The sequence below is a fragment of the Hibiscus syriacus genome, unplaced genomic scaffold (assembly GCF_006381635.1).
Source record: "Hibiscus syriacus cultivar Baekdansim isolate YM2019G1 unplaced genomic scaffold, ASM638163v2 tig00110678_pilon, whole genome shotgun sequence".
NCBI classification, from domain to species: domain Eukaryota; kingdom Viridiplantae; phylum Streptophyta; class Magnoliopsida; order Malvales; family Malvaceae; genus Hibiscus; species Hibiscus syriacus.
Genome location: NW_024062822.1, coordinates 1,263,870 through 1,291,165, shown reverse-complemented (window position 1 = coordinate 1,291,165; position 27,296 = coordinate 1,263,870). Strand labels below are relative to the sequence as shown.

The 27,296-nt window shown below is 31.1% G+C and overlaps 2 protein-coding genes and 1 pseudogene across 2 annotated transcripts; 1 reads left to right on the top strand and 2 right to left on the bottom strand.

Annotated features, from left to right (window-relative positions):
• Nucleotides 1-14,643: 14,643 nt before the first annotated feature.
• Nucleotides 14,644-15,643, top strand: LOC120138091 (LOB domain-containing protein 36-like). Its single transcript, XM_039153686.1, has one exon. The coding sequence runs from the start codon at nt 14,644-14,646 to the stop codon at nt 15,547-15,549; it is 906 nt and encodes a 301-aa protein (XP_039009617.1). The 3' UTR covers nt 15,550-15,643.
• Nucleotides 15,644-17,664: 2,021 nt separating this feature from the next.
• Nucleotides 17,665-19,651, bottom strand: LOC120138090 (transcription factor HHO5-like). The gene is made up of 5 exons (XM_039153685.1): nt 19,304-19,651; nt 19,003-19,220; nt 18,578-18,917; nt 18,370-18,446; nt 17,665-18,270 (listed from the first exon to the last, which is right to left on the bottom strand). Exons 1-5 carry the CDS (start codon nt 19,500-19,502, stop codon nt 18,016-18,018), a joined length of 1,089 nt encoding a protein of 362 aa, XP_039009616.1. The 5' UTR covers nt 19,503-19,651; the 3' UTR covers nt 17,665-18,015.
• A 3,552-nt stretch (nt 19,652-23,203) lies between these two features.
• Nucleotides 23,204-25,864, bottom strand: LOC120138165 (annotated as a pseudogene).
• Nucleotides 25,865-27,296: the final 1,432 nt, after the last annotated feature.

The following is a 27,296-nucleotide window of genomic DNA, read 5'->3' as shown; positions in this document are numbered from 1 at the left end:
CTTATATTTTTAGGTCGTCTCTACCTCTTTTCTTTTAATTTTTTTACTTAACGGTAACAACATCAATTTTAATATTGATTGTAGACCATAAATAGTTATTGTTTTTCTTGTTCTTTTTTATGCTATGTTATTTTTTACCTTTTTTGAGTTTTTTTATTTTTAAATAAAAATATTTGTTCTTGTAACATGCTTTTATATACTATTATGACATTTTTTTCTATGTTCTTGTGACATGTTTTTTATGACTTTTGATTCTTGTTTTACATATCTTTGTGGTTGTATTGGTGCTTGCACAGAGATCCTGACAATATTTATTTTTTGATTAGTTTATTGGTGGTCACGTATTGTCATATCCATTATTTAGTAAAAGATTATTAGTCATTATAATCATAATTATATAGTTAAACAGTTTGCTAAATTATTTGGTTTGCTCACTATTCTTGTATCACTTTGTAAAGTGTCTTGTTTTACCTTAATACGAAGTAATTTAGTGACAAATTTTTGTGGTGCACATTTTTCCTTTTCGATGCTAATTTGCTTACTCTTGTGGTGGAAAAATTAGAGAGGTAAACGGGTTATTCGGATTGGGATTGGTTTGGGTCATTTTAGTTTGTGTTATTTTAATTTAGACTTAATTCGGGTTAGGTCTAGGTTGGATCGGGTCATTTTAGGTTTTGATTTTATTCGGTTTTATAGTAAGTTGAGTTGGGTCCAGGCGGGTCGGGTCATTTCGAGTTTTGGTTTTATTCGGGTCTATAGTAAGTCAGGTCGATTTGGGTCATATTGATAGGTTAATTTCGGGTCAGATAAATTCATAATAGTTAATTTTCATGTCAATTTAATATTCGATCAATTATTTTCGGTTTGAGTAAACTTTAGATCTTCATGTCAATTCAAGTAGAGTTGGGTATAAGTTAAATCAAGTATATATATAATTATTGATATATTTTTGTAAAAAAATCGGGTTTGGGTAAATTAAATTCAGGTTAATTTCGGTTCAGGTTATTTTTTATTATATTACTTTCGGTTCGTTACTTTCGATTTGGTTAAATTCGGGTCAGATTCGATTATATTTTGGGTTTTTTTTCGAGTTTTGGGTCAAATTTAGATGATCATATTCGAGTCTATTTCGAGCTTCGGTTTGGGTAATCAGGTTCAAGTCAAATTTGCCATGTCTAGGGAAAATGCCTAGCGAATCGAAAATCAAATTATAATATTTGGATGGTTTATATAATATAAATGTATAAATTATAATACGAACCGACTTTTAACTCAATAGTTAAAAGAATTATTGTTGTTCTTATAGTTATGGGTTGGAGCACTAACAACCATTGACAGATGCAGGATTTTATCTTCGCAAACTTTAACTTTTAAAATTTTAAGGGGCGAAAATAAATTTCAATAGAAAAACATAGAAAAATAATTTAAAATATATGATAAATTTAGATTTTTAGGGCAAACGCTCTCACTCACCCCACCTAGGTCCATGTGATTGAACATTTATTGTCAAATGATTGAGAATATTTAAAATAAATATTACTTTGTAATCACCTTAGTTTAATTAAAAAATAAAAATTATTTAAATTAAATTTATTTTATTTGTAATTTATTTTTATTTTTATAATATCATACAAACTGTTTATATTTAAACAATAAAAATATAGGACAAGTTTAAAAATTTATCAAATAAATATGAAACGAAATAAATTTATTTACGAGAATAACGAAAGAAAAGTGAATATCAAAATTAATACTAATAAATTTGAAAATTGAATCAAATCTTATTAAAATAAAATGAGTGATTAATAAATTTAAGAAATGTGAAATTATTTTAATTTCACATTTATTTCCCATTAACTGATTTTAACGGTAAAATTAAGTGTTGTTCTCTTATTAAAAAAAAGTATTGCTCTCCTTATATATCTCGGATTCTTGTAGTTATGTATGTATAATAAATGTGTATCTTCAATAATTAAAAAAGATTCTAAATAAATTCTTTTAATTATCTCATACTATTCAAAAAATAATTAATTAATTCTATATATTTTAAATCATATAAATTATTATTTATTTATAATTTTTGATAATTAATTCATTATCAATTAATTCAGATATTTTAAAGTTTAAGATAATTTTTCTAATTTATTTTATTTTATTAATAAATACAAAATTCAAACACGTTTGGTTTTTGTAGTTATGAATCATGAACTACGGCAGTCGGTAGCCCACAAACTTAGGTGATGCACATACCTACTGGAATAATTAATATCTTCTGTGTGTTCAATTTATTTGTAGCACACCAAAATTAAATATTAGGTTTCAATGAACTAAGACAGCTCACACCCATTTTAAGTTGTGGGATAAATTTATCAGAATTTTGGATATTAAAAAACTACATGCTCTCTCTCTCTCTCTCTCTCTCTCTCTCTCTCTCTCTCTCTCTCTCTCTCTCTCTCTCTCTCTCTCTCCCTCTCCTCTCTCTCCTTCTTCTTTAAATTTTGTGTCGTTTTATATAAATTAGATTAATTTTTTAATTTTATTTAATTGATAATGGTACTAATATTAATATCGGTTGTCATCTGTCGATTCTCTTTTTCTTTTGTTTCTCTTTTAACTTTTTAATAAGAATAATTATATTTTTATGACATATTTTCTATTTTTTTGACATTTTTTTTAGTATTTGTGACACATTTTTTAGTTTCTTTTTTGATCGTTTCACCGTTAATTTATTTATGTTTTTTCATAGTTAGATTTGATGACGCTACGACTGACCAATATTACGCTTAATTATAATCTTGTTGATCTTCCTTGTTAGGGGTGAGCAAAACTTGACTCGACTCGAAAAGTCGATTTTTTTTTTAAAAAAAATTGAATTATTCGATTCAACTCGAATTATAAATTTGGTTTTTGAGTTCGATTCGATTTGAAATTTTGAAATTTCGAGTTACTCGAAAAATTAAAAATTCGACTAATTATTTTGATAATTTTACAATTAGTCCCTGATTTCATTATTTCTTCAACTCATCCTTCATTTTAAGTTCATTTTTTAACCAAATTTGAATCACATGCTCCTAAACCATCGTAGAATACGTATGTACTTTCAATTCCTCTTTTTGATAACTAATTTTCTATATTTTTTGATTTAGTACCTTAATTTTTCATAATTTCCTTATTTCTTCAATTCATTATAAATCTGTTTTTTATCAAATTTGAACCACATGCTCATATATCACAATGGAATATCTATGTAACTTCAATTCTTACTTTTTTTACTAAAAAATGTATTCTCTCTTTTTATTTAGTCCATTAACTTTGCATTTTACTCAATTTAGTCTTTTGACAACAATTATTTACAAATTATTTCTTCCAATCAATTCCTTGCTCCTTTATACTCCATCAATATTTTACCCACAAAATCATTTCTTTAAAATATAATATTATGAATATATTTTATAATTTTATATTGTATTTGATATATTAAATAACATTATAATGTGAAAATAATATATATATATATATATATATATATATATATCTTTTATGGTTAGAGAAATTCAAAATTTTGGAACAAATACTTGCATAACACTATAAATAATTATTATAAAATTAGTATAAAAACTCTAATAACTCGAATCAAATTTATTAAATTCGACTCGATTCGAAAAAATTTCAAGTTAAGTTCGAGTTGTAAAATATGACTCGTCAACTCGAATAACGCGAAATTTTTTGATTCGACTCGATCGAATGCTCACCCCTATTCCTTGTTATGGACCCTCTGGTTGTATTTGAATGAGCGATTTTATATTTGTGGATAGTTTCTCACAAAGCTTGACTACGATTTGGGATTCTCGGTGGTCTTTCAATAGCTTAATCATATTTTGTGGTTCATTTGTCGATGTAATCAAATTCGTTTGTATCTAATTTTTTTGTTAGAGTCTTTTGGTGAGTTTTTAACTTTTCCCATGTATGCTCTTTATATAATATAAAACGACTAGTTTCAATATTACAGAAAAATGTTCAAATCATGTATTTAGTTTACAACGATGATCGCAAACTCTTATTACAATTTTGGATATTTTTACTTTTTAATAATACATACAGCTTCTATTAAAAGAAATTTCCGGGATAAATTTTAAATGAAAAAAAAGTTTGGGATAAATTTATTAGGTGTATTTGTTTTTGTTTTTCAAGTTTTAATTAAACATATTCCTTAAACCTGTCCATAAGCAGCAATTTTATTTTCGTTGACGAAGGATTTAATTTAATAATAATCTACGCACTCTCCCACTTAATTAATACGAAGAACGAAGAGCATAATAAGATATGTGTTGTCCATGAGGACCTGATTTTGATAGAAGGAAAAACTACTCTTATAGTTCTTCATGTTTTTATTCTATTCATTTTCATCCCTATACGCTATATACTTCCTTTTATTCTATTTTGTCATTAATTAGTTTATATTTTTTTGGTGTATATTAATTCCAAACAAATTTCAAGTAAATTATGAAGTAACATAGTTTCGAGAGTAAATTTAAAATATATTAATTCCAAAGGGCTAGCTATTGTTTTGGTGTTCTTTGTTGAAATATCGAAGGGATATAAAATGCTTGAATACAACTCATGACTCTCATTCGATGCATCTTGAAAACTGTTGCAAACCATCCCGAGAATCTAGCTAACAAACTGACCTATAAGCAACAGCTGGAAAGCACACGAAATTTAGCAAAGTAACTAAACGGGTGCAAGGAAGAAATGTGGGCTAAAAGATGACTAGCCCTTTCAACAAAGCTCAATTTATATAGCCTTAATTAAGTTTAGGGTAAAGTATAATAATGGTCACTAAACTTTTATAAATCTTTCATTTAGGTCCCTTAAATTTTAAAACTTGCAATACAACCTCCAACATTTAGTCTGTTTGCAATATGGTCTCCGACGTAACCGACCGTTTGACGCCGTTACACTTATGTTAGTACGTTTGCAATATGATCACTGAACTTTTCAGGCACTTGCATTTAGATCCCTCAACTTTTAAAACTTGCAACATAATCTTCAATTTCATTCTAAACCCCAAATTCCTTTTCGAACTCGAATTTCCTTTTTCGTTTTTCTCTTCTCATTTTCAGCGTAACTTTTCAGTCGGGGATGCATGGGAAACTCTATTCTAACTTTGAATTATGTAGAGGTGTTAACTTGAATAAGGGTCCATTGAGAGAAGACCCGACCAAGGGACTATCGGGACCATCAACGATTCAAGGTTTAATGTTAGATACAGGTCATCTCAGGTGAAGCATAGATGTTAGATGAAATTATTGTGAGAAAAAAATGGGGTTAGAAATGTAGAGTTGACAAATACTACTAAGATGAACTAAGTATCATTGTTGAAAGTCACCAACAAAGCTGAAATTATTTTGTATAAATGGCATATAATAATTTCTTCGTTAATCCTTGTGGTTAAAGATTTTCCAACAGATGATCAAATATAATGAAATCCCAAACAACACATTCACCTCTCAGTCTCTTTCGCAACTCCAAATATAATACCCTGTCATGATGCCTTTCGAGTTGCGTGCATGCAGAATTATCTTCTAAAGCTATAATTCAATACAATTGAACAGTAAAATTTCTAAAACATGAAAAAAAAATCCAATTCGTTCACGATATATCAGTCACATAATCAACATGAACTTATTAAAAAAATACGAGCTCACATGACGCCAAAAACCATAGTTCGGATCAATACAATTCCCAGAAAACTAATACTAGCAGTCTCTCAGATTGAGCCAGACGATTTCACTATGTCGATACTCACAACAAATTCCCTGATTTAAAGAAAAACCAAACAAGAAGTTAAAAAAATTAGCATATGACCCTATTTCACTTTTATTCTACTAGACTGAATATATTTTATAAGGAGTACTAAAAGTTTTGATTAAGAAGAAAGAAAGAAAAATAGATAGTTTTGGTTCAAAACTAACACTGAATATCCATATCATTGACATGCAGTTCCAGAAACATAAAAAATTCAACAAAAAACACACAATGCGAGCTGAAAATAGGAAAATGCAAAAGAGGAAAAGCTTACTTCTGGATAGTCCAAAAGAGAAAATAAATACATTCTTGCAAGTGAGGGGAGAGGCTAAGAAATAATCACAATCAGTGTTGAGTTTCGTAATTTTTCCTTCATTTTTTCTTTGTAAATAAAAAGCTGAAAGACGGAGGACTGTTTGGGTTTACAATTTATATGGCGGAAAATTGAAGAACAAAAACCAAACAAGAGTGCATGTGAGCAAAAGAGACTGAGAGGTGAATGCGCTGTTTGGGATTTTATTATATTTGATCATCTGTTGGAAAATCTTTAACCACAAGGATTAAACGAATAAATTATTGTATGTCATTTATACAAAATAATTACAGCTTTGTTGGTGACTTTCAACAGTGATACTTATTTCATCTTAGTAGTATTTGTCAACTCTGCATTTCTAACCCCATTTTTTCTCACAAGAATTTCATCAAACATCTATGATTCACCTGAGATGACTTGTATCTAACATTACACCTTGAATCGTTGATGGTTTTCTTGGTCGAGTCTTCTTTTAATGAACCCTTATTCAAGTCAACACCTCCACATAATTCAAAGTTAGATTAGAATTTCCCATACATCCCCGACTGAAAAGTTACATTGGAAATGAGAAAAGAGAAAAAAGAAGCGAAAAATGAAATTTGAGATCGAAAAGGAATTTGGGGTTTAGAATGAAATTGAGGGTCGTGTTACAAGTTTTAAAAGTTGGGGGACCTAAATTCAAGCACCTAAAAATTTCAATGACCATATTGCAAATGTACTAACGGCAGTGTAACGACGTCAAACGACCGGTTACGTCGGGGACCATATTACAAACGGACTAAATGTTGGGGGACTGTATTGCAAGTTTTAAAAGTTGGGGAACCTAAATGAAAGCTTTAAAAAAGTTCAGTGACCATTACTATATTTTACCCTTAAGTTTAATGGATCAACATTGAGAGTTTGACCCAGGTGTGACTTAACCGAACCAACTAACTTCAAACAGAAAACGGTTAGAAATAATCTAGAAAACAACTAACAACAACCAATAGTAGAAGACAAAAACCTTTTTTTTACCATACCACTTTTCTTCTCAATATTCACCCCTCTTCAACACCTTGAACCCAAAAAAACTAAATCACGATCATGTGCAAGTCTCAGCTGCTGAAACGAATGAACCTTTAGAGATGCTTTCAACTCCTGAAACTAAGCCACAACAAGAGGTTTAGTTAGAATGTTAGCAACTTGGAACTGAACAGACACATAACGCAGTTCCAGATCTCTATCAACACTTTTTCCCTAACAAAGGGCACAACTAGGTCTACATGCTTCACTTTTGTATGCAAAACCGGGTTGGCAACCACTGCAACAATGCTGGTGTTGTCACACCATATTATAGGTGGATGATCAAGTTGGATTCCCATGTCAGCAAGTAAGGACTTTATCCACACAACTTCCGAGGTAACGTTAGTAAGACTTCGATACTCCACCTCAGCTGTTGACTTGGATAATGAACGTTGCTTCTTAGAATTCCACACACCAAATGATTTTTTAGGTACAAACAATAATCGAAGACCAAGCGTCTGTCATCTGGGTCACTACCTTGATTAACATTAGTAAACGTTCTAGGATTCTCAGCATTAGATTTTTGTCGATAATTATCTCATCATAGGTAAATTTAAAGTCTAGGTAATTGTTTTTCTATCTAAATGTCATGCAAATCTAATGTCATGGAAATCTGGAATGAATAATACAAATGATACATAACTTAATGAACGAGACAAACGAACAACACACCCTCAAACCTGATATGTGCATTGTGCTCAATGCATGTAAACACAATAAAAAATAAAAACATGGGAGAAAGGATATAATACCCCAAATTTTGGCCAGTGACTAAAATATAAGTTTTAAAAGTTTAATAGCTAAAGTATAAACTTTGTGAAAATTTAAGGACCAAAATTGTAATTTTAAAAAGTTATATATTTTAGCCGTAAAAGAACAGTTTTGCCTAAAACAAGATTTTTTCGTGGTAATCATATTTTTGGTAAGGAAAATAGATGATGAAATTATAAGTTTTTGAATGTTAAAGTATTGAATTTCATCATTAACATCTAATTTATCACAAGAGAACCCTCAAATCAACTAAAGAAAATTAACTTTTCGTTTATTCCGAAAATAATTTTTTAGCCATTCAAAAACTAACATCTCAATGAAAACTATAACCCATCAATATAGAAAGGATATTTTTAATTGGTGAAGCATAAAGGAACATAGAAAATGAAGTTTACCTTGCTGGAAATTGATTGAAGATGAAAAAAATCATCAAAGGAAGAAAACAAGGAAACTCCTCAAAGCTAGTGTAGTCCACGGTAAAAGGAAGTAATGGAAGGTTGAAAATCAAGCTTAGAAAATGGGATGAATCAAGAATAAGATGAGCAAAAAGATTTGAGAGGAAGGAAATGAAAATTTTAGCCATAAGAGAAAACAAGAGGAAAAATGAACATGATTTGGATGAGCATCAAAACATTATAGAAAAAGATAATATCTAAATTAAATAAAATGGAAAATTATATTAAAATCTTACAAAAATAGATTAAAACCAAAATATGAAAAATAGAAATAATATCAACTCTTGGTATAATCGCTTCATAGATTTTAATAATTTTATCATATTCTATTTTAATCACTAAAATTACACATTTGAACTTATTCAATTTTGTCACCCAATTAACCCAAATCAAAATCAATAATAATAATCTAAAGTAAATTTCTATTTTTAAAATTTCAAAATTATGACTTTTTTCGGAAATCTTGCAAATATTAAAAATATTTGTATGCATGAAAAAAATAATTTTTCATTAAATATTTATGGTCGAGCTCCATAGGCCGAGATTTGAATTGGGTTCTGATACCACTAAATGTAACCCCTAGATTCGACCTAGAAGAAATTAGGTCGAATCTAGATTGTCATGTTGAAAACTTGTCCCTCATGAAACCGTTATCAAATTAAAATTTAAAATTTAATATTAATATTACAGAAACATTTCTCAAATTCAAACTTCAAAATTTGTTGAAAACAAATGCCCGAGAAAAATCCGATATGGGTGACAAATATTCAAAACAAACATAAACAATTCCAAAATAAATTATAATATCCAAAGTCCCAATTACAAGTAATAAAAATGAAAATCCAAAGTGAGATATTCAAATAAAATCTCATATTGTTTGTAATAATTTTATCTAAAAAATGAAACAACGCTTTAAGTATCGGACCACCTAAATTTGAGTATCTGAAATAAAAACTGCATGGGTATAAGTTATTAAGCTTAGTATGTCTCTAAAATGCAAAAAAAAAAAAATACATAGCATAGTCTGAATAAATCAATAATAATCACAGCCCGAATCAAAAAGTGATAATCATAAATTTGAATGTTATGCAATACACCTACCCATACTTCTGTCACACCATCCGAAGAGTGGGTTTTCCAGAACCACACTAACTATAATCAAATCACACTATCGGAAGTGGAGTATGCCACAAAATCCAATAAGTGACATTCACTTCGCCGAGTGAATGCACTAAACTTCCCCTATCAGAATCCGACTTAACATGACATGCAGAATGACATACATATCTGATTTTTGATTTTATTCGAATAAAAATATTACTTAATAAGATATTTCGAAGCATATAATCTAATTCGTGATAATTCAATACAATTATATATTCAATATGTGTTAACGAGTGTTGGTACAAGTGGATGAGATTCAGGAATTTGAGCTTGTAAGGCCAAGTTCAAATCCTACCACTGTTACTCTTGGTGGGCAATTTGTAAATTCCTATGTAAATCCCAATTGGGTTTTAAGTATGTCATGACCTTAGACTGAGAGAGTCACCCTTAACCTAAACTTTTATGTACAGAAAAATATATTCGATATGCACATCACATAATCCAATTTCGACAGTTCATCATGCATCACATAGTATTTTTCTGAAATATATTAAACTCAATCAAATTCACATCCAAACATTTTTTCAAGTAATTTACCAGACAACCAAACAAACAAGCAAATAAACAACCAAATTTAGCACCGACTAGAGAGACAGTTAAGAATGACAATAACCTTTACCAATGTCAACTCGAGCAGTTGATCACCCCAAATCAGAACCTACGAAATAGTTTAAATAAATAAATAATTCTAAATTAACGACGCAACAGAATATGCTAAAATTGACAATTAACATTCACGGTCAATACGACTTGCATGGGTCGGTTCGAAGTTTGCTAGTAATAGCGGAGGAGACGATAACTTAGTTCTCGGATAGTTTTGGTCTCGGTTTGATTTATCATGTAAAAAATGACGTCGTCTAAATTTATGTCCAAAAATACGAATTTCCAGATTAAAGTATAATTTAATGACGACAATATAAATTTTTAATTCAATTCAAGAATCAAAAGTGAGGGTTTAATTTGAATAAGGCAATCTACCAGTATAATAAAAGGGGGTTTTCAGCAACAAAACTTCACATTACCAATATAAATAATTTTCATTACATTGCTAATACAACCTATTACACAAAATCACATTACTTATCACCAATATCAGTTGTGAATGGAGTAAACTAGGTTGGGAGGGTCACTTTTTCCTCTGTAGTACCTGATCCAGATTAGTCAATCAATGGACCGGATACTAGTGGTTATACCAAAAAATTACTTCCCACCGTCACTCTCACACAAAACCATTTCATCGATTACACAAAACCATTTCATTGATTCCTTTCCACCATCACCCATACACAAACCATTACTGTCCTCCTTCACTAATTACTTTCGATTATCACCCACATTATCATTATACATAAAATCAACAAAAAAAAAAACCAACACATTCTCTCTTTCCATCTTGTCGTTCCCACTTTATTCACTTTTCTTAACAACCCAACAATGACCTCTCTTACATGAGGTGTCACAGGAGCATTGTACCAAGAAAAGAATCGACAATGGGTGTTTGATCCCTTCCTATAATTTTTACAACCAAAGAATATGTTATATGAGTTATCTTCTGTCCAAGAAGTAACAATCTTAGTTGGTTGTCCAAATCGACAAATAGGACGATGATGCCTTCTATTCTTTGACCTCTTCTTCTTATATCTCTTTTTCTACATCTGCCTCATTACTTCTTTATGTTTTAGTAAAAAGTTTGTTAGGGTTTTTAGTTTCTAATCCTTAATTGGTTTTTGTAATATATATTGAAATTTATTTCCATGTCACTTACAACTGGTGACTTATGGGATTTGTTTATTCTTTTTAAATTGCCATGTCACATATCCGTCAAGGAGTTAAAGAAAGTTAACGGTGAAGGAACTTAAACTGGACAGACCGATAACTGTGGATGATAACGTTGCCATTTGCCCTTAATTTTTAAATTAGTGACAAAAGTTGGTCAAACCGAAAACAAATGGGACTATTAGCATGGTTTATCCTTTGATTAAAAGTAGAAAACTTTGTTAAAGTAGCTTTTACTTTATTTAGTTTCCTTTGTAATCAAATATATATCCCTATAAATAGATACTAAGAGTAAGAGTTAGATATTAGTTATTTTCTCCAATATTTTCTTATATTTTCTTCCTTCACATTAGTGAAATTCTTCTCATTTGCATGTGGATTTTCCCTTTTGAGTTTTTCACGTAAATATTAGTGTTCTTTATTTTTGTTTTCTTTTTCAATTGTGTTTATTTGTTTGTCGATAATCATTCTAATATTATAATAAATTGGTATCAGTGTTATGGTTCAGGCTGTGGAGTTTTGAAGGAATTTGTTGTTGCGGATTTTGTTAGCGATTTTAGAAACATGCAAGATGAATTTGTTGCAATGAGTTTTCAGTTGCAAGAAAATATTTCTCGATTGATCTAGTGATACTTCAATGGATATTGCGTAATAATTGAAGTTGCTGAAGACTTAACAGAGGTGTTTCAACAAATATGTGACTTTTGTAAAAAATGAAGTTGTTGAATACTTGAAAACCATTTTTTATAAAATTTAGGTCAATTGGGATATTTGTTATATTTTGAACCAAATTATAATTGATAATTAAGTTGGATTTTATTATAATTCAAGTGGTTGAAGATTACTTGGTAATTAGATTTATTAAGTAAATATTTATTTTTGGCAATAATTATCATGTAAGAATTCTTGGTGACCAAGTGTTTAGCTCTATAAATAGAGATTATGCCTTAATCTTTAGAATGGTGGAAGAGAGAATTATTTGGGACATATGTAATCATTTTTAGGATCTATGTAATTTTTGACTTTTGGGGTTTATATTATAGAGATAGCTTTGTAGGGATGTTTTGGATCTATATCGGGTTTTGGGATACATGTGATATAATGTATTTGTTCTCTTCATATTCTTTAAGTTTATATTGGATTATTGTTCATCTCCCCTGTGGAGGTAAGTAAGACTGAACCATCTTATTTTATGTTGATATCGTTTTAGTTTACTTTTCCGCTTCCAAATTCCGAACAACTCCATTAATTGAAACTCTAGAATCCCTCATTCACTAACTTGATGGGTTTGTGAGCGTGACACATTTTTTTAATGCATATGAAGTCGAAGCCAGAAATTAAGTTCTTACACGATGTAAGGAGGGCCATGGATTCCCTTAATAGAATCTGCGAGGGATTAGCTAGTGGAAAATCAAAGACATGAAGCGAACTATCCAAAGGTTGCAAGAGTAGTCATGTAATCAGCAGCAAAATTAACCTCCTTCAGAATTAAGACGAAGTCCACGAACTAAGCTTTGTCGATCGAAGCAGCAATGGAGCGAACCAAAGAAAGTAGACTGTCATGCGAAGGTGGTGAAAGTAAATCATGAACATCGACATTATCAGTTTACACCAAAATTCGCTCAATTCCACAATTCCACGCGAGTTCAAGTCCTTCACAAACACCCCAAAATTCTATGTGAAGGACCCAGACCAACCCTACACCCTTGTTATAAGCCAAGCGAAAGTCGCCTTGATGAATATTAGTTGTGTTGTGTTTAAAACATGAGAAAGTGAACAATGGTTTAATCAAATTTTAATTTTTAAGTTTCCCATGTAAAATTAATTAAAAAATAAATTATTTTATTTATTAAAAAAATACAATGCATTTGAGTGGTAGATTTTAAATTTTTTAAAGAAATATAAATTTAAAATATTTTTAAAATGCATCATTTGTATTCATAGTTATTTTAGTTGGATAAATATTTAGGTATATATATATATATATATATATAAAACAATATGGATATATTAGATTTGTTAAAATATATCAATATAATAAAACAAATAATATATATATATATATTAAAATTAAATAAAATGATATTTTTGGTTTAAATTTTTACGTGTAATTGGATAATATGAAATAGAAAAAATGATTTTTTTTAAAACCGCCTAATTGAATTTGGAAAAACAATATCTTCAAATTTTTCATATATTTTTTTTAATTATTATATTTATCTAAATCAATAAATTATTTTTAAATTTTTGTATTTACTTTTCTTTCTATATTCTTTCCTCCTAACACACACAACCTTAGATGTGTTGTGTATTAATCCAAATTTAAATTAAAAAAAATCACATATAATGGCAGCATGACCATATAATCTCAATATCTTGGAGTTGACATACTGATGCGTCAAACTGAAATTGAGAGTCGATTGTTAATTTATACCATTTCTAATTATGGTATTAATTGAATTATAATGCAATAATTTAATATTATCATACAATCAAGATTGATAATAACAATAATTTCCCTTATCATAATTTATTGCATATTTATAAAAAAAGATCTACAATATTTGATTCGTCTGACAATTAATTCACCCTCTTGACCAAAAATAAAAATATACCTTTCTCTTAGTTTCCTCAATTTCTCCATTGTTTGACATCATTAATTAAGTGGGCAATTTCGGTAATAGATGCAGAAAGTGCAGGGACAAAGAGGTAACACATCCAGTAAATTGATTGCTCAGTCAGCCAGTGTGATAATAATAGATTTATTCTTATTGAATATTTTTAGTTTTCAACAGTACAAACAAAATTTTGTTTTATTAGAGAGAGAGAGAGAGAGATTTGCACATGAAGTTTTGATCTGTAAGTTTTGGGAGATGCAAAGACTCGATCTTTCAATGAAGTTTATCCTTAGAAATGAACCAACTTTTGTTGGTTTCTCTTTTTGAACATTTCATCTGGGCAGTTTCAGCGAAAGGTAAGGTTTTTCAAAGATCAAAATCTTTGTTTTCATGGAATGTTCTTCTTGCTCTTCGGTCATAATTAAATTGAATCAGAAAGTATGGTTTTTAATATTTCTTCGTTGATTTCCCATCTCAATGCACTTTTAACACTACATTAAATCTCATATCGCTCACTGTTCCTAGATCTCTCCTTTCTTCTTTTCTCTTTTTCTTTTCGATTTTTTAAAATTTTGTGGAAACCCACGAATATGATCGAATATAGATGATCTTGGTTTATTTCAGTTTAATTACAGTACAAAAAATAATAATAAAAGAGGGGGATTCGATATCGGAGATGTCATCGTCGAGCTCTCCTTGCGCGGCATGCAAGTTTCTTCGTCGGAAATGCACTCAAGAATGCGTCTTTGCACCCTATTTTCCGTCGGACAACCCGCAGAAATTCCAGAACGTCCACAAGGTGTTCGGTGCCAGCAACGTAGCCAAGCTGTTAAACGAGCTCAACCCTTCTCAACGTGAAGACGCCGTCAACTCTTTAGCCTACGAGGCCGAGGCCCGCCTCCGAGACCCCGTATACGGCTGCGTCGGCCTCATCTCCATCTTGCAACACAGGCTCAAACAAATGCAGCACGATCTCACCAACGCCAAGAAAGAGCTCGCCACTTACATCGGTCCTCAAGCTTTGCTTCCTATTCTACAACCGCCTGTGTTTTTGCAACAACAACAACACGTCGGTGGCAACCCTAATTCCATGATGCAACAAAATGTGATGCCGATGATGGGGATTCCCACGGCGGCTTCGGTTTCACACGGTGGACAGTTAGTGATAAGAGAACCACAACAACAGCAACAGATATTTGAGGCTCAACAACAATTGGCTGCAGTGGTAGCAGCAAGGGAACAACAAGATTTGCTTAGAGGATATGAACAGCAGCAGGAGCAGCAACAGGGTCAACAGCAAGAGATTGTGAGGTTTAACAGTGGGTTTGAAGGTGGTGCTGGTTCAGTCACTGCAACTGGTTTTAATCAAATACCAACTGCAGCCACCATGTCACCTTCTTTGGCTTTAGGCAACTTTGATAACCCTTATCAGATTCAGACACAACAGCTAGATCATCGCCATCATCAGTCCTCTCATGGAAGTCCTCCTATTCCAGCACAGCTTTTGATTGAGCCACAACAACAAAATCAACAACTCCAAGGATCAAAAAGTGAGGAGGGCTGGAGTTCTGGTCCTTGTTGACTAAACAAGAAGCCTTTTCATTTTTTTCTCTTTGTTTTCGCAGATTAAATGTCAGCTGCCTGCCTTCCCACTTTTTCATGACATCAATCTTTCATTCTAGGTAAAGTGTTTCGATTTTCCCTGGTTCATTAACTCGCTGTTTCATGCTTGTATTAAGGGTGTTTGATGGTTCTGTGTGTGCAATATATGTTAGGCACTTGAATCTCTTATTTTATACCTACCTAATCTATTTCCTTGATGAAAATTTCCGAGAAAATGAATCACAGCAGTAGATTCTGTGGCAAGCATATTCATGAGACAAAAGGGGTTAACTACATTGGATTTCTGTAGGAATTTGGTGTGAGTATAATCCCATGATCTTGACCTTTCCTCTGAGATATTGCTTCACGCCTTCCTTGAAAGATAACTGTGCCCTTCTTAGATAGTTTCCTTTCACCAACCCAACAAAACACCCTAATTTTGAGTTTTCATCGACAAAATAAAAAATTAAGTAGCTTGAAATATAATATAATATCATACAATAGTAGTGTGTTTTGGAAGAAGTGCATTGACAATCTTGCATGAGACGAGAAGTTCCGGTCAGCTTCTGCATGATCGTTCCTTTGTTGGATTATGGATTCGCCATTTATCTATAAACTTTAAAAGTTTAATCTTGCTTAGGTGGACCTTGTTTTCAGTGAAAATGAGGAAAAAAAAAGGTTGCTTTTCAGTACCGCACGCTACAATAAATATAAGTAAATTAATCAGTTAACCTATAGGTTCACCGCCCCTAGCCTGCCCAAGTATACAAAATTATATCTTATATTCCTTTGAAAATGTCAACACATATTTGATTATGATGGTTAAATACAAATATTTTTCAGATATAAAAAAATACGATACATATTCGAATATGAATATAAAGATCTGATCTTTCTTTCATATTTTTCTGTTGCAGGCTCTCATACAAGGAAATGGTGTAGCTCCCCAGCCATTTGGGTGTTGGATGTCGCAGAGCTTTTGTTGAAACGTATAATTAAGAGGAGGTACTTATCTGTAATGATTTTGGGAGAAGTTGGGTTTATGATTAATAATTCAATACTAAACTTAGAAAATATAATGAAATAATCATCTTTGTAGCTGTTTGCAACTTTAATCAATGGAATTTAATTACATATAAATTAAAATAGACATATATCAGATTCCTTTGTTGTTTGTCTTTTTCAAAGTTACATGCAAGTATTTGGTATTAAATATTGGCAAACTGAGTTTAGAATTTCGATCATTAAATTTAACACATGTTTTTATGCATAGACTATATTAAAAAAACAATACTTTTCTGTTTCTTATGAAGTTTAAGAGTTCCAATAATACGTGTTTAGAAAAGCTATATTTTATTCGTTTTTAATTTCTGATTGGGACGGGTTGCCATCGATGCAAATCACAGTAAAATAAAGGTTTAAGTCTTTATAATTTTTTAATTTTACACTGTCATTTTCTTTTTATCTTTATATATTATATGAAAAATTAAATATATAATATTATGATATAAATATTAAAAATAAATTGTTTATGCTTAAAATTGTAATCAAATTTAATCCAGTTTTAGTATAATTGACACTGTTATTTATAGTTGACCCTAAGTAAGCATGTATTATCATTTATAGCTGAGCTTAGATAACCATGTGTGAGACCTATGAGCAACTTTACTTTGTCTTATATATACTCGTATCCGACCGAGTAATGTAATTTTGACAGTGAGTATCGAGTTTTTCTCTCTTTTTAATGGACTAGAAAAGCTGGTTCTTATTGAAGATTATTGACGAACGGTGATAATGCAAAGAACATGTGCAGATGCAAAGCTGATGGCCAATTGATTGGTCTAAATTTATTGATGTTGAAAGGCTTGAATCCGCAATTTCGCCTTATTTTTTTTGACAAAAAAGTTGGGAGCAATGCATGCCGTTCTTTTCTCCTTACCCGGTTGATGATTATTCTTGGTGAGGAAGTAAGCAAAACAATAAATAAAAAAATACCAAGACACAAACATCTAACCAGAATCATTGAATTGCATTATTAGGGGTTTCAGAATGTTTGGCGGAGTGGTCATCACTAATCTTCCCAATGGCGAAAACTCACAAAAATATGGCAACCGAGCAAACCAAACCTCAAATATCATATATAATAAGTAAATCAGTTGTAAACAAAAGAGGGTCAAGTCTAAAACATAAATGAAAGAACTTTGTCATTTTGGTTCCTACAATTCATCATCGGGAATTAAACAGACTCGTATATATCACAGCAGGAACACAGATGAGACAACCTAAACCGGTCTATGATACCTGCATAATCTCTTCGAAATCTCCTCAAGTACCTCAAACCGAATATTGATTTCAATTTCCTCTAGTTGTTTACTAAATTATTCTGGGTGTCGTGATGCTTTCCCCCCATGTTTCTGCAAAATTCATAGGGGAATAACTTATCTGACTATACACTGATCTCTCCGGGCTTATCAGCCCCACTTCTCCAACTGTGTCCGTCGGAATTTTCATCTTCGGCGCCCATGCTTTCACATACGGTACTCGACGTATCCTTAGCTGAACCACTAGCAAGGAGGGGTCCTTGTGGGGAGCCAGACCGCGAAATGCTTGCTTTACTGTGCTCATTGGACTGGTTTTGAACTGAACATAGCTTGTTTCCGGGTGGAGAAGCCGGAATTTTTCGGATATGAAGTCTAAACTTCTACACAAAAACCAGAATTCACACAGAAAATCAGTAAGCAGAAAAGAAACAAAATAAAGATAATAAACATGAACAGATTTTCAAAGGCTAATGACTAACCTGCAAATGGCTTTTCACTTCATCATTGGTAAGACCATCAACTTGCATCAATTCTCTAATCTGCTTTGGAGTGGCCACTGTAAAAGAGAGAAATAAACCAATCAGATTTATTGAAAAACAAAGATTCCAATCCCTTGTTCATAAAAGACGATAAATAAATCCCATAAATCTGAAACATTTATATTTCCAATTTCTAAAAAGGTCTAACCTTGTGAGCCTCCAAGCTGTTGAAGTGCCTCAACAAATCGTCTATGAAGCTCAGGCGACCAGCATCGCCTTTGTTTCCTAGAATTCTGCTGCTGATGTTGTTGCTCCTCGTGTCGGTTATGTGACTTTGTCTGAATCTTGATTTGATTCTGTTGTGCATATAAAGAAGAGCCTGAACCAATTCCACAACCGCCATTGTTCTTCAAGATACAGGAAGGTAGTTTAGTGCTTGGTGTCATAAGGGAAAGGCCTGGAATTTTCTTATCAACATGTTCCTTAAATGGCACAAAAGCCCCTCCCTTGATTTTCTTACACAGATCTTCTCCTTGGTCTCCACTTCTCTGCCAAAATTTCAAATCAGAAATGTTATAAATTTTGCCCCCATAAAATAAGATTAAGGAGAGAAAAAGTTAGTTTGGGAATTACCGGTTTGAGTTCAGGAACGGTGTTTTGTTTCTTGTCGGGATCAACGTTGTCGGAATCAGAGTTCCATAGCTGAACGGAACTCATCCAGTTCATCATATCACCGCCATCGTTTTCCATAGTTTCTTTTCCATTTTCCTCAGTATTTCCCTTCAATGGCAACACCGATCCATCATTCATTTCCTTACACCGTATTTCTTCCTCCATTAATCTCTCAATCACTGTAACCCGTTAAAAAAATCAAATTAAACCCCACAGATAATGATAAAAAAAGGTACATAATTAAAATAGAAAAAAAAGGTACCGTCTTTGAGCAGGAGCATGCAAAGGGGAAGTTCACGCTTAAAGGCATCGATTTTCTTCGTCTCATCTTCCAATCTTCTGATATAATCACTGATCTTTGATAATCTCTGAAACCCATTTTTGATCTTCGAAACTTCCTGCAGAAACTCAGATATACTTTTCGGAACATAAACCAGACTCAAATCCAAGCTCAAATCCATTATTATTTTTCCCTTCTATTTTCCTGTTTTTCTCTCTTTTCCTAACATTGCCAGGATAAACATGACAAGCAACGGCCCAGTTGTTTTTTTATATAGACATGTAAGAAAGATTCAAGATTCGCCGCCTGCCTTTTATTACCCCCAATCGGGTCCTCGCGTATTTTAAAACTCGGTGACTCGGTGTTATAAACTCGGTGAGATTTTTTAGGTTCCGTACGAGCCACGCGGAGAATTGTTTCAAGAAATATTGGTAAATTATCTTATTTGGTCATCTATCTATTACATGATTTCGTTTTGGTCACTTAACTATTATTTTTTTAAAACCTTACCTAATATTACATTTTAATTATATTTCGATCATTCATTATTAAAATAATTAATAGCTATAATGATGAGTTGTCATAAGATAATATCACGTCAGCATTAAAAATAAAAAAAATATTACTTCAGTATCATCGTTAAAAGATTAACTATGAGTGACAAAAATAAAACTAAAATATAATATTATATTATAATTTTTTAAATAATAATAGTTCAATTATTAAAAAAATTAAATAATAAATAAATGATAAAAATATGTGGTTTACCCAATAAATATTCTCTTTTGTTTATCTAAAATTTATTTTACTGGAAATGAAATTGCGGTGTCTTAAGATTCTTAAGGTTAGGTGTGGACTATAGAATGGATGTGTCCACAGTTTTAAAAATAGACCATAAAATTAAAACAGTTGACCCACGTCTTTTGGATGCTTCCCCAGTATGATTTTTTTTGGGTATTTTAGTCTTTTTAATGTTCATCCTAAATAATAAATGTTTATAATAAGATACGGTATCCTAACTATTCTTGGATTAGGTTTAAGGATAAATTATGAATTTTATCACTCAATTTTGATCATATTTTTATTTTGATAGTTAAACTTTATATCTTTTAATTTTATTATTCAGTTGTGACATTTTTTTTGTCACTTCATCATTAATTACTTAATAGTATTATGATAAAACATTCATCTTTTAAAAATTATGAAAATATCTTTTTTTTTTTTAATTTGTGATACTATCCATAAAATCTTCCTTCCCATATTTTTAACTCAATCTTTCGGGTTTCTTTTAATTTTTCGTTGTTGGTACATCTTTTTTCAAATCTCAACAATGATCGAACGATTTAGATTATAGATTAGAGTTATTTTCCTTCAAGTTTTGGGTTGAAGTTTCACGAGTTTTGAAGAGATTCAAAAAATATAAATTGATAGAGTGATGGAAGACGATGAGACAAATTTATAAGTATCTAAAGGGTTGAATAACAACGACGTCGAAGACAGCGTGAAATGAATATGAAATTTTAAGAAATTTAAAGTTATTAGGAATGTGATGAAATAGGAAAAAATGAGAAAAAATAATTAGATGGCTTCCATTCATGTTGGCAGAAAAACAAACCACGTCATAATGTTGCTTCTAATTTAATGTCTGAGTGATAAAACCGGAGCAATTCAAAACTAATAATCAAATTACAAAATTTTATAATCTAACTATCAAAATCAAAATATAATCAAAATTAAATGATAAAAAAGCATAATTTACATTTAATTTTAATAAAATAAAAATAATAGGTAACAAAATAATTATTTTATCATGATAAAAGATTTATCACCAAACATTTGGTTAATATCAATATTATATAGAGCACAATCTTCTAATAAATATAATATAAAACTGTAAAAAAATGGATATGTAAAATATAAATATAAAAAAAATAATTTAAAATTTAATTGAAATCGAATAAACACCACCTTTAAGACAATTAATTTATTAAATATTTTGTAATTTACATATATTATTCAAAATTGAGAGATAAGATACTAAATCACATAAATGTTGTGTTGGAGGTTCCTTTCTTGTGATAAATATGAATGATGTGAATCTGATTAGAAACATTTGTGTCATTAATATTTCATCGTTAGTTTAAATTTATAAATTTTTTTTTTTGATCAAATATATCATTTCTCATTGGACTTTGGGATCCATAAAATTTGGGACTGAATGGTCATCACCTACAGCGGTGACTGGTGGTATTGTCTGACCATATTTTGTTTTTATTTTATATTTTAAAATTTTTATATTAAATAATAATAAAGAAAATACCCACATCATACGAAAATAATAATGAAATAATTCAGAGTAATCAAAACATGAATAATTTAAAAATTCAGTAAATTAAAAAATTAAAAGTATAATGAATAAAATATAAGAGATAATAAAGTTAGGTGAGAATAGTGTAATTTACTCAAATTATTTTAAAATATTATTTTAAAATATTTTTCTTACCCAACACAGACGGAAGTGTTGCTGTCAAACAAAATGAAAACACGGATTTAACCCGAAATTACAAAGACAAAAATAGTACCGTCAAATATTCTATCGGAATCAAATTTAGATTTGATATTTTCTTCTTCTTCTGATAAATCATACTGGTGTTTGATATTTTACAAGTAAAATACAACAACAAAATCATATTCCCATATATAATGGGATAAGGGAAGGTAGGGTAATAGGCTGACCCTAAACACAAGGTTGAGAGTAGCTTCCGTGGAAGACCTCTGACAATCAGAAAAATTAAAAATAAAGATAAAATACAATGCATGTATAAATAAATAAATACATAGTTGAATATTTTTCATATGCAGTCTTCATATGCGCGCTTGTAACGAGGAGTAATACCTGCAAATAAATCTCTGCATATAGACAGAAACGTAAGATCTGACTAAATTTAAAAAGAAGAAACCTGAAAAGAATGATACACAGAAGTCAACGGTAGCAAACTACAAGAATGAATAAAGTCAAATGAGTTAAAACATAAATTAAGGCAACATCACTTCGCTACCTTAATTCTAAGCGTTCATAAAATCCAATAAAAGAAACTTAAAAAGTAGAAGTCATGAGAATTACTACAAAGATATTAAAAAGAGGACAGAGAAGTTACACCGTATGACTGTGACCGCTAACTACTCGACTACAATAGTCTTAAGTCTCTATACTTTCCTATGAATTCTGAAATTTTACTCTATAAAAAATAATAATAGATAAATTTAGTGAAACGTAACAAATAATATTTTTTGAGCCATGAAAAGTAACAAAGAAGATAGCAAAGAAATAGAGCAGTTTTTGTTTGACAAGTGCAAGCTTATCTTTTATTGGTTTAAAGATAACAAAAGAAGGGTGTGGGAGGCAGGTGATGGATTCTTTTGCCCGTGTTTTTTTAATATGCCAAAGATTCGTCTCTTCTTACAAAAGAATCGACTCTTCCTCTAATTCAACCAAATCCTTTGGTTTTTCCTTCTCTTCTTTTCAGATTCCCTTCCTCTCTCTTTCATTTAAAAATTGTATTCACATAAATATCATATCAAATTTTATTATTTTTTAATTGAATTTGGATGATTATTTGATACGATGTTATTTTATTATTCATTTATATCAAAATCTTAAATCAAGAAGTAGAATTCTAATTATAATACTGGCATCCCCTCCTATATTGTCAAGAAAATGCTTTCTATTTTATCTTTCACTGAGAATGCTTTTGTAAAATAAAAAATTTGAGAACAAAAATCTTTTATCCTACTGGATTGATCCCAATTTAAGTATAATAAAAATTAATTTTAGTAATGAATGATGGGTTGTATAATCTAACAGTACGTGATAGAGAAAATGATTGGTCGAATAATCGGTGGGCAGGTGTTGGGTACTGTTTGGTTTTTGTTTTAACATTGAATAGGATTTCTTGTATTATTCTTGCACAATCAAAATCTTGGAAGAATTCTGTATCATGTGTGGCTCGTCTTCAAGTATCTTCTCTCTTGAGATTTACAGCAACAAATATCGGAGCATGGGGCTCGTACTGTCATATCATGTCTTGAGAAAATGAGCAACTACGAGTTTTGTCACAGTGAAGCCATGGAACGTTTCCACATGGAAGAGTTCTTTCAGCTTTTCATCACATATTACTTTCCTTTTGCCGGACGGATCCTTCACCAAACAGCCAGCGAAGTTTGAAAACATTTTAAACACAGTACATTCATATATCCAAGTCGGAAAATAGCAGGGACCTCAATAGAGACTGAGTACGATCAGCGGAGTAATATTAATTATGCAGTTATGATCATCTCTAATAATAAATAAACAGCTACTATGGTATACTGCAATCCTGAAAGGTGGGCAATCATATACCTGGAGGTTATTTTCTTTTATGTAATCCCCCAGCCTCTTTATTACAACAGCCCGATTGAGCTCTTTTTCTCCGGTACCAAGAAATTTTATTAGTGCATCTGAAAGTTGAAGAGGTGCAAGAAATCCCTTCTGTCGCTTTTCCTTTCCTTGTGGTTCATCCGGATCTGAAACAGCATAGAAGAAAACAGATAAAAATGGAAAGGTTAAGACAAGGTTCTTTCAAGAAACAGCAGCCAAAAAGGCCTATTTACGCAGTTGAAATGATAGCAAGAAGCAAAAACCGAGCTGCAAGTTGCTAATGCTAGTAATGGTATACAGGTTGTTAGTATAATCTACACTGGTATCAATGCAAAACGAGTTCTACGTAGAAGACCTGAATAGAATCATTTAGCATATTCATACCTTCTCTCTGATGCTTGTCTGGCTTTTCTTTCTCCGTTAACTTGGCTGAAACAACTGTGGCATGAAAGAAAATATAGTTAAATTTAGCACTTTATAAGAACAGTGGAGTGCTTTAAGTTAATATACATGTATTTGCATCATATTGACCAAGAGACAAAAATAATATCATTCCTTGATTGTCAAAAACTATGTGAACAATGCCATAGGAGCAGAGTGTGTGGGATAAAACTAAGAAAATGCTTTTCAGAATTATAATAAAATTCCAAGGTGACAACAACGGCCAATTCATGCTATTCAGAATTACAATAAAATTCCAAGATGACAACAGGAGGCAATTTTTACACTCAACTTTAATACGAGTAAAAAAGTTAGAGCTCAAGATCTTAATAAGGTTAGCAAAATGCAAAACGGATTGGTAGAAAGGAAAGTTATGATATTACCCTCATCGGAATCCGAGGGTAAAACATGCTTTGACAGGGCTTTGTGCATTTGAAACATATCAATGTAATGAACACCAAAAAGTGCATGCAATGATTCATCACAAATTATATTTTTCTTGTTATCTGGGTCTTGCAAAATTGTCTCTCTGATATAAGCCCATACTTGCTTGACCACCTAGCATCAAATTAGAACAGAAAATTTATAACAAGGCAGCTTCCTTAACTACGAAACTAAAAAATAAGCTAAAAAGAAACTTAAGGATACTTTGGAGGGACCTCAGTCCTCGCCAATGAAGGGACTCCTAGAAGTTCCTGAAATTGTGGGGAAAAATTACAAACTTTGTTAAAACCACCTCCCCTTTTCTTAACTTCATTATCGACTCTTTTTGACCTGCATGCAAAATGAAACAACCATAAATTTGAAAACAAGAAATTCTTAGTCTAGGTAGATTCTAAATAAATCAGTTGGACTCAAGGGAGACAATAAGCTGCTGATATAAGATTAGCACATCACACGATAATCACTTTTAAATATGCTCACTGTCCAATGTGAAATAGCACTGCATAAGCTTTAGCAACCACAAGTAGTCTGCCCAAAATGTAAGACTTATGCACTTTATATAAGAAACCATTTAAATCGGTATAAATCTTTAAACACAAGCTAACTATCTTATTTTGCAACGTAAAAATGGTGTTTGTACCATTTTAAGACTAACTCATTTCCTTCTTTCCAGCTCCCAGAACATCAAGGAATGAATTGACAAGGAAACAAGAAATTCAGATTGTAGAAAATTCTCAGGAATCTAAATAAGCAGATTGTAGAAAAGAATGCATTTTATTTAATATTACGTAATTTTTGTAAATAACTGACCCTTTCTTTACGGGAGCCCTTTTATTTCTGGCTTTTTTTACTCTCCACATCGTCCTCGTTCGAATCAGAGCCGTCGGTTTCCTCGGATTTAATTTTCTCCGATTGATCATCTTCTTCGAGTTCTTGCTGTTCACCTTCGGCATTTTCGAACTGGTTTTGGAGAAATAAATCGACTTGCTCCCTAATGAACTTCTTTTTCTCCGACATGTCAACGCCGAAATCCTTCTCCAATCTCCGCCGCACAATTGCTGTAGTCGTTGTGTTGAGATCCGATTCCTCCAAGAACACCCGGAGCAGGGAGATTAGATCCGATTCCGTCACCATTTCAGTGAGGGTCCAAGTCTAGTACTTAGCTTCGTTTTTCCCCCGACTTAGTGAGTCGGGTAGTGAAGATAATATTGAAGAGCTGCGAAATAAAGAGGACATGAGTGGAAATAAATGAAAATGTTTGAGGCGAATTTTGCGAAACTGAGATGTACAGTATAAGATAATCTCAGGCGCATCGTTAGAGTTTCTACTTTTGAGATAAATTTTAATTTCAGTCTATCTATACTTTCAATGTTATAGTAAAACAAAGTTACAGTGATACTCTGCATCTGGAGTAACATTATAGATGCGTTACAAATTTTTGTTGTTGTTATTTTTGTTATTTTTTATTTTTATTATTTTGTTATTTTTTTATTATATTATTTTCTTTTATTTTATCTTTTATGTTTTTTATTTGAATTTCTACTTAATATAATAAATTCATGTAAATTAAATTGTAATATAGATAAAAATATATTAAAATTAGATAAATAAACATATTAATAGTTAAACACTGTGAATAAAGTAGAGTTAGTTTTAATGTAGAGATAGTGGTAATATAGAGATAGTGTTGGAGATGAATTATTGTTTCATCTTTTGAGTTTCAACTAATAAAATTATATTTGGTTTGTATTTTTTAAAGATATTTATATTTGGTTTGTATTCGTTTAAATTTTTAATATTGTGTTCGAATTCGATTATTTATTTTTGAAGGTGTTCATGTTCGTTTATTTAACGTTTGCGAACATTTTCGTTAAACGTTTGTGAACACATTCGTTTAACATTAGTTTAATGTTCTTTTAACGTTTGTGAACATGTTTGTTTAGTGTTCGTATAACATTTGTGGACATGTTCTTCTAGTGTTCGCGAACATATTTATGAACATGTTGAAACTGTTACCAAACAAATAAAAAAAACAAATTAAACAGAATCACCTAATAAAACTTATATAACATTCACAATAACAAAATACAATCTTAAAACATACTAGTAGTATTTGAAAACATACATAAACATTTTCATATTAAAACATCTACCAATATCACATTTTAAAACATACTTGAAAATAAAATAGAACAATCAAATTGGGCATAATAAACTACGGTAATAAATGAGTCAATCCCAACAAAATTAACAAAACGACAAAATCATACGGCATCAAAAAACCCAAAACACATCACTTCAACCAGGAGCAAACACATGAATAACAAGTGACAACAATTCAACAAAACACAATCGTCACATAACGAAACAACACAATCAAAACAACAACAAAAAATGACATGCACAATCAAAATACCCTCCTAATATGTTAAATCACCTGCAGAACCTAAGAGATAGAATCAATTAATACGAACTATGCCATTTGAATTTACCAAAACAACCATTCTAAGGTAATTATATCGCGCGTTTCGTATACACTAATTTCCATGCACTCTCAGTTAATCAAACCGCATTTCAGTTTTCCTCAGCGGTAGCTAGAAGAATAGCTCGAGGTTCTAACGAGATACACAAGGTGGATAGGAACGGTAAATGGATTGCACCGCCGGATGGTTG

What these genes read in the sequence shown, in the direction of transcription:
- LOC120138091 (XM_039153686.1), top strand. Translation starts at nt 14,644, where the DNA reads ATGTCATCGTCGAGCTCTCCTTGCGCGGCATGCAAGTTTCTTCGTCGG.
- LOC120138090 (XM_039153685.1), bottom strand. Translation starts at nt 19,502, where the DNA reads ATGGATTTGAGCTTGGATTTGAGTCTGGTTTATGTTCCGAAAAGTATA. An exon ending in CCGTTCCTGAACTCAAACCG is followed by an intron (nt 18,918 to 19,002) that starts GTAATTCCCAAA and finishes AAATTTTGGCAG; the next exon opens with AGAAGTGGAGACCAAGGAGA. An exon ending in AAGTGAAAAGCCATTTGCAG is followed by an intron (nt 18,271 to 18,369) that starts GTTAGTCATTAG and finishes GTTTTTGTGTAG; the next exon opens with AAGTTTAGACTTCATATCCG.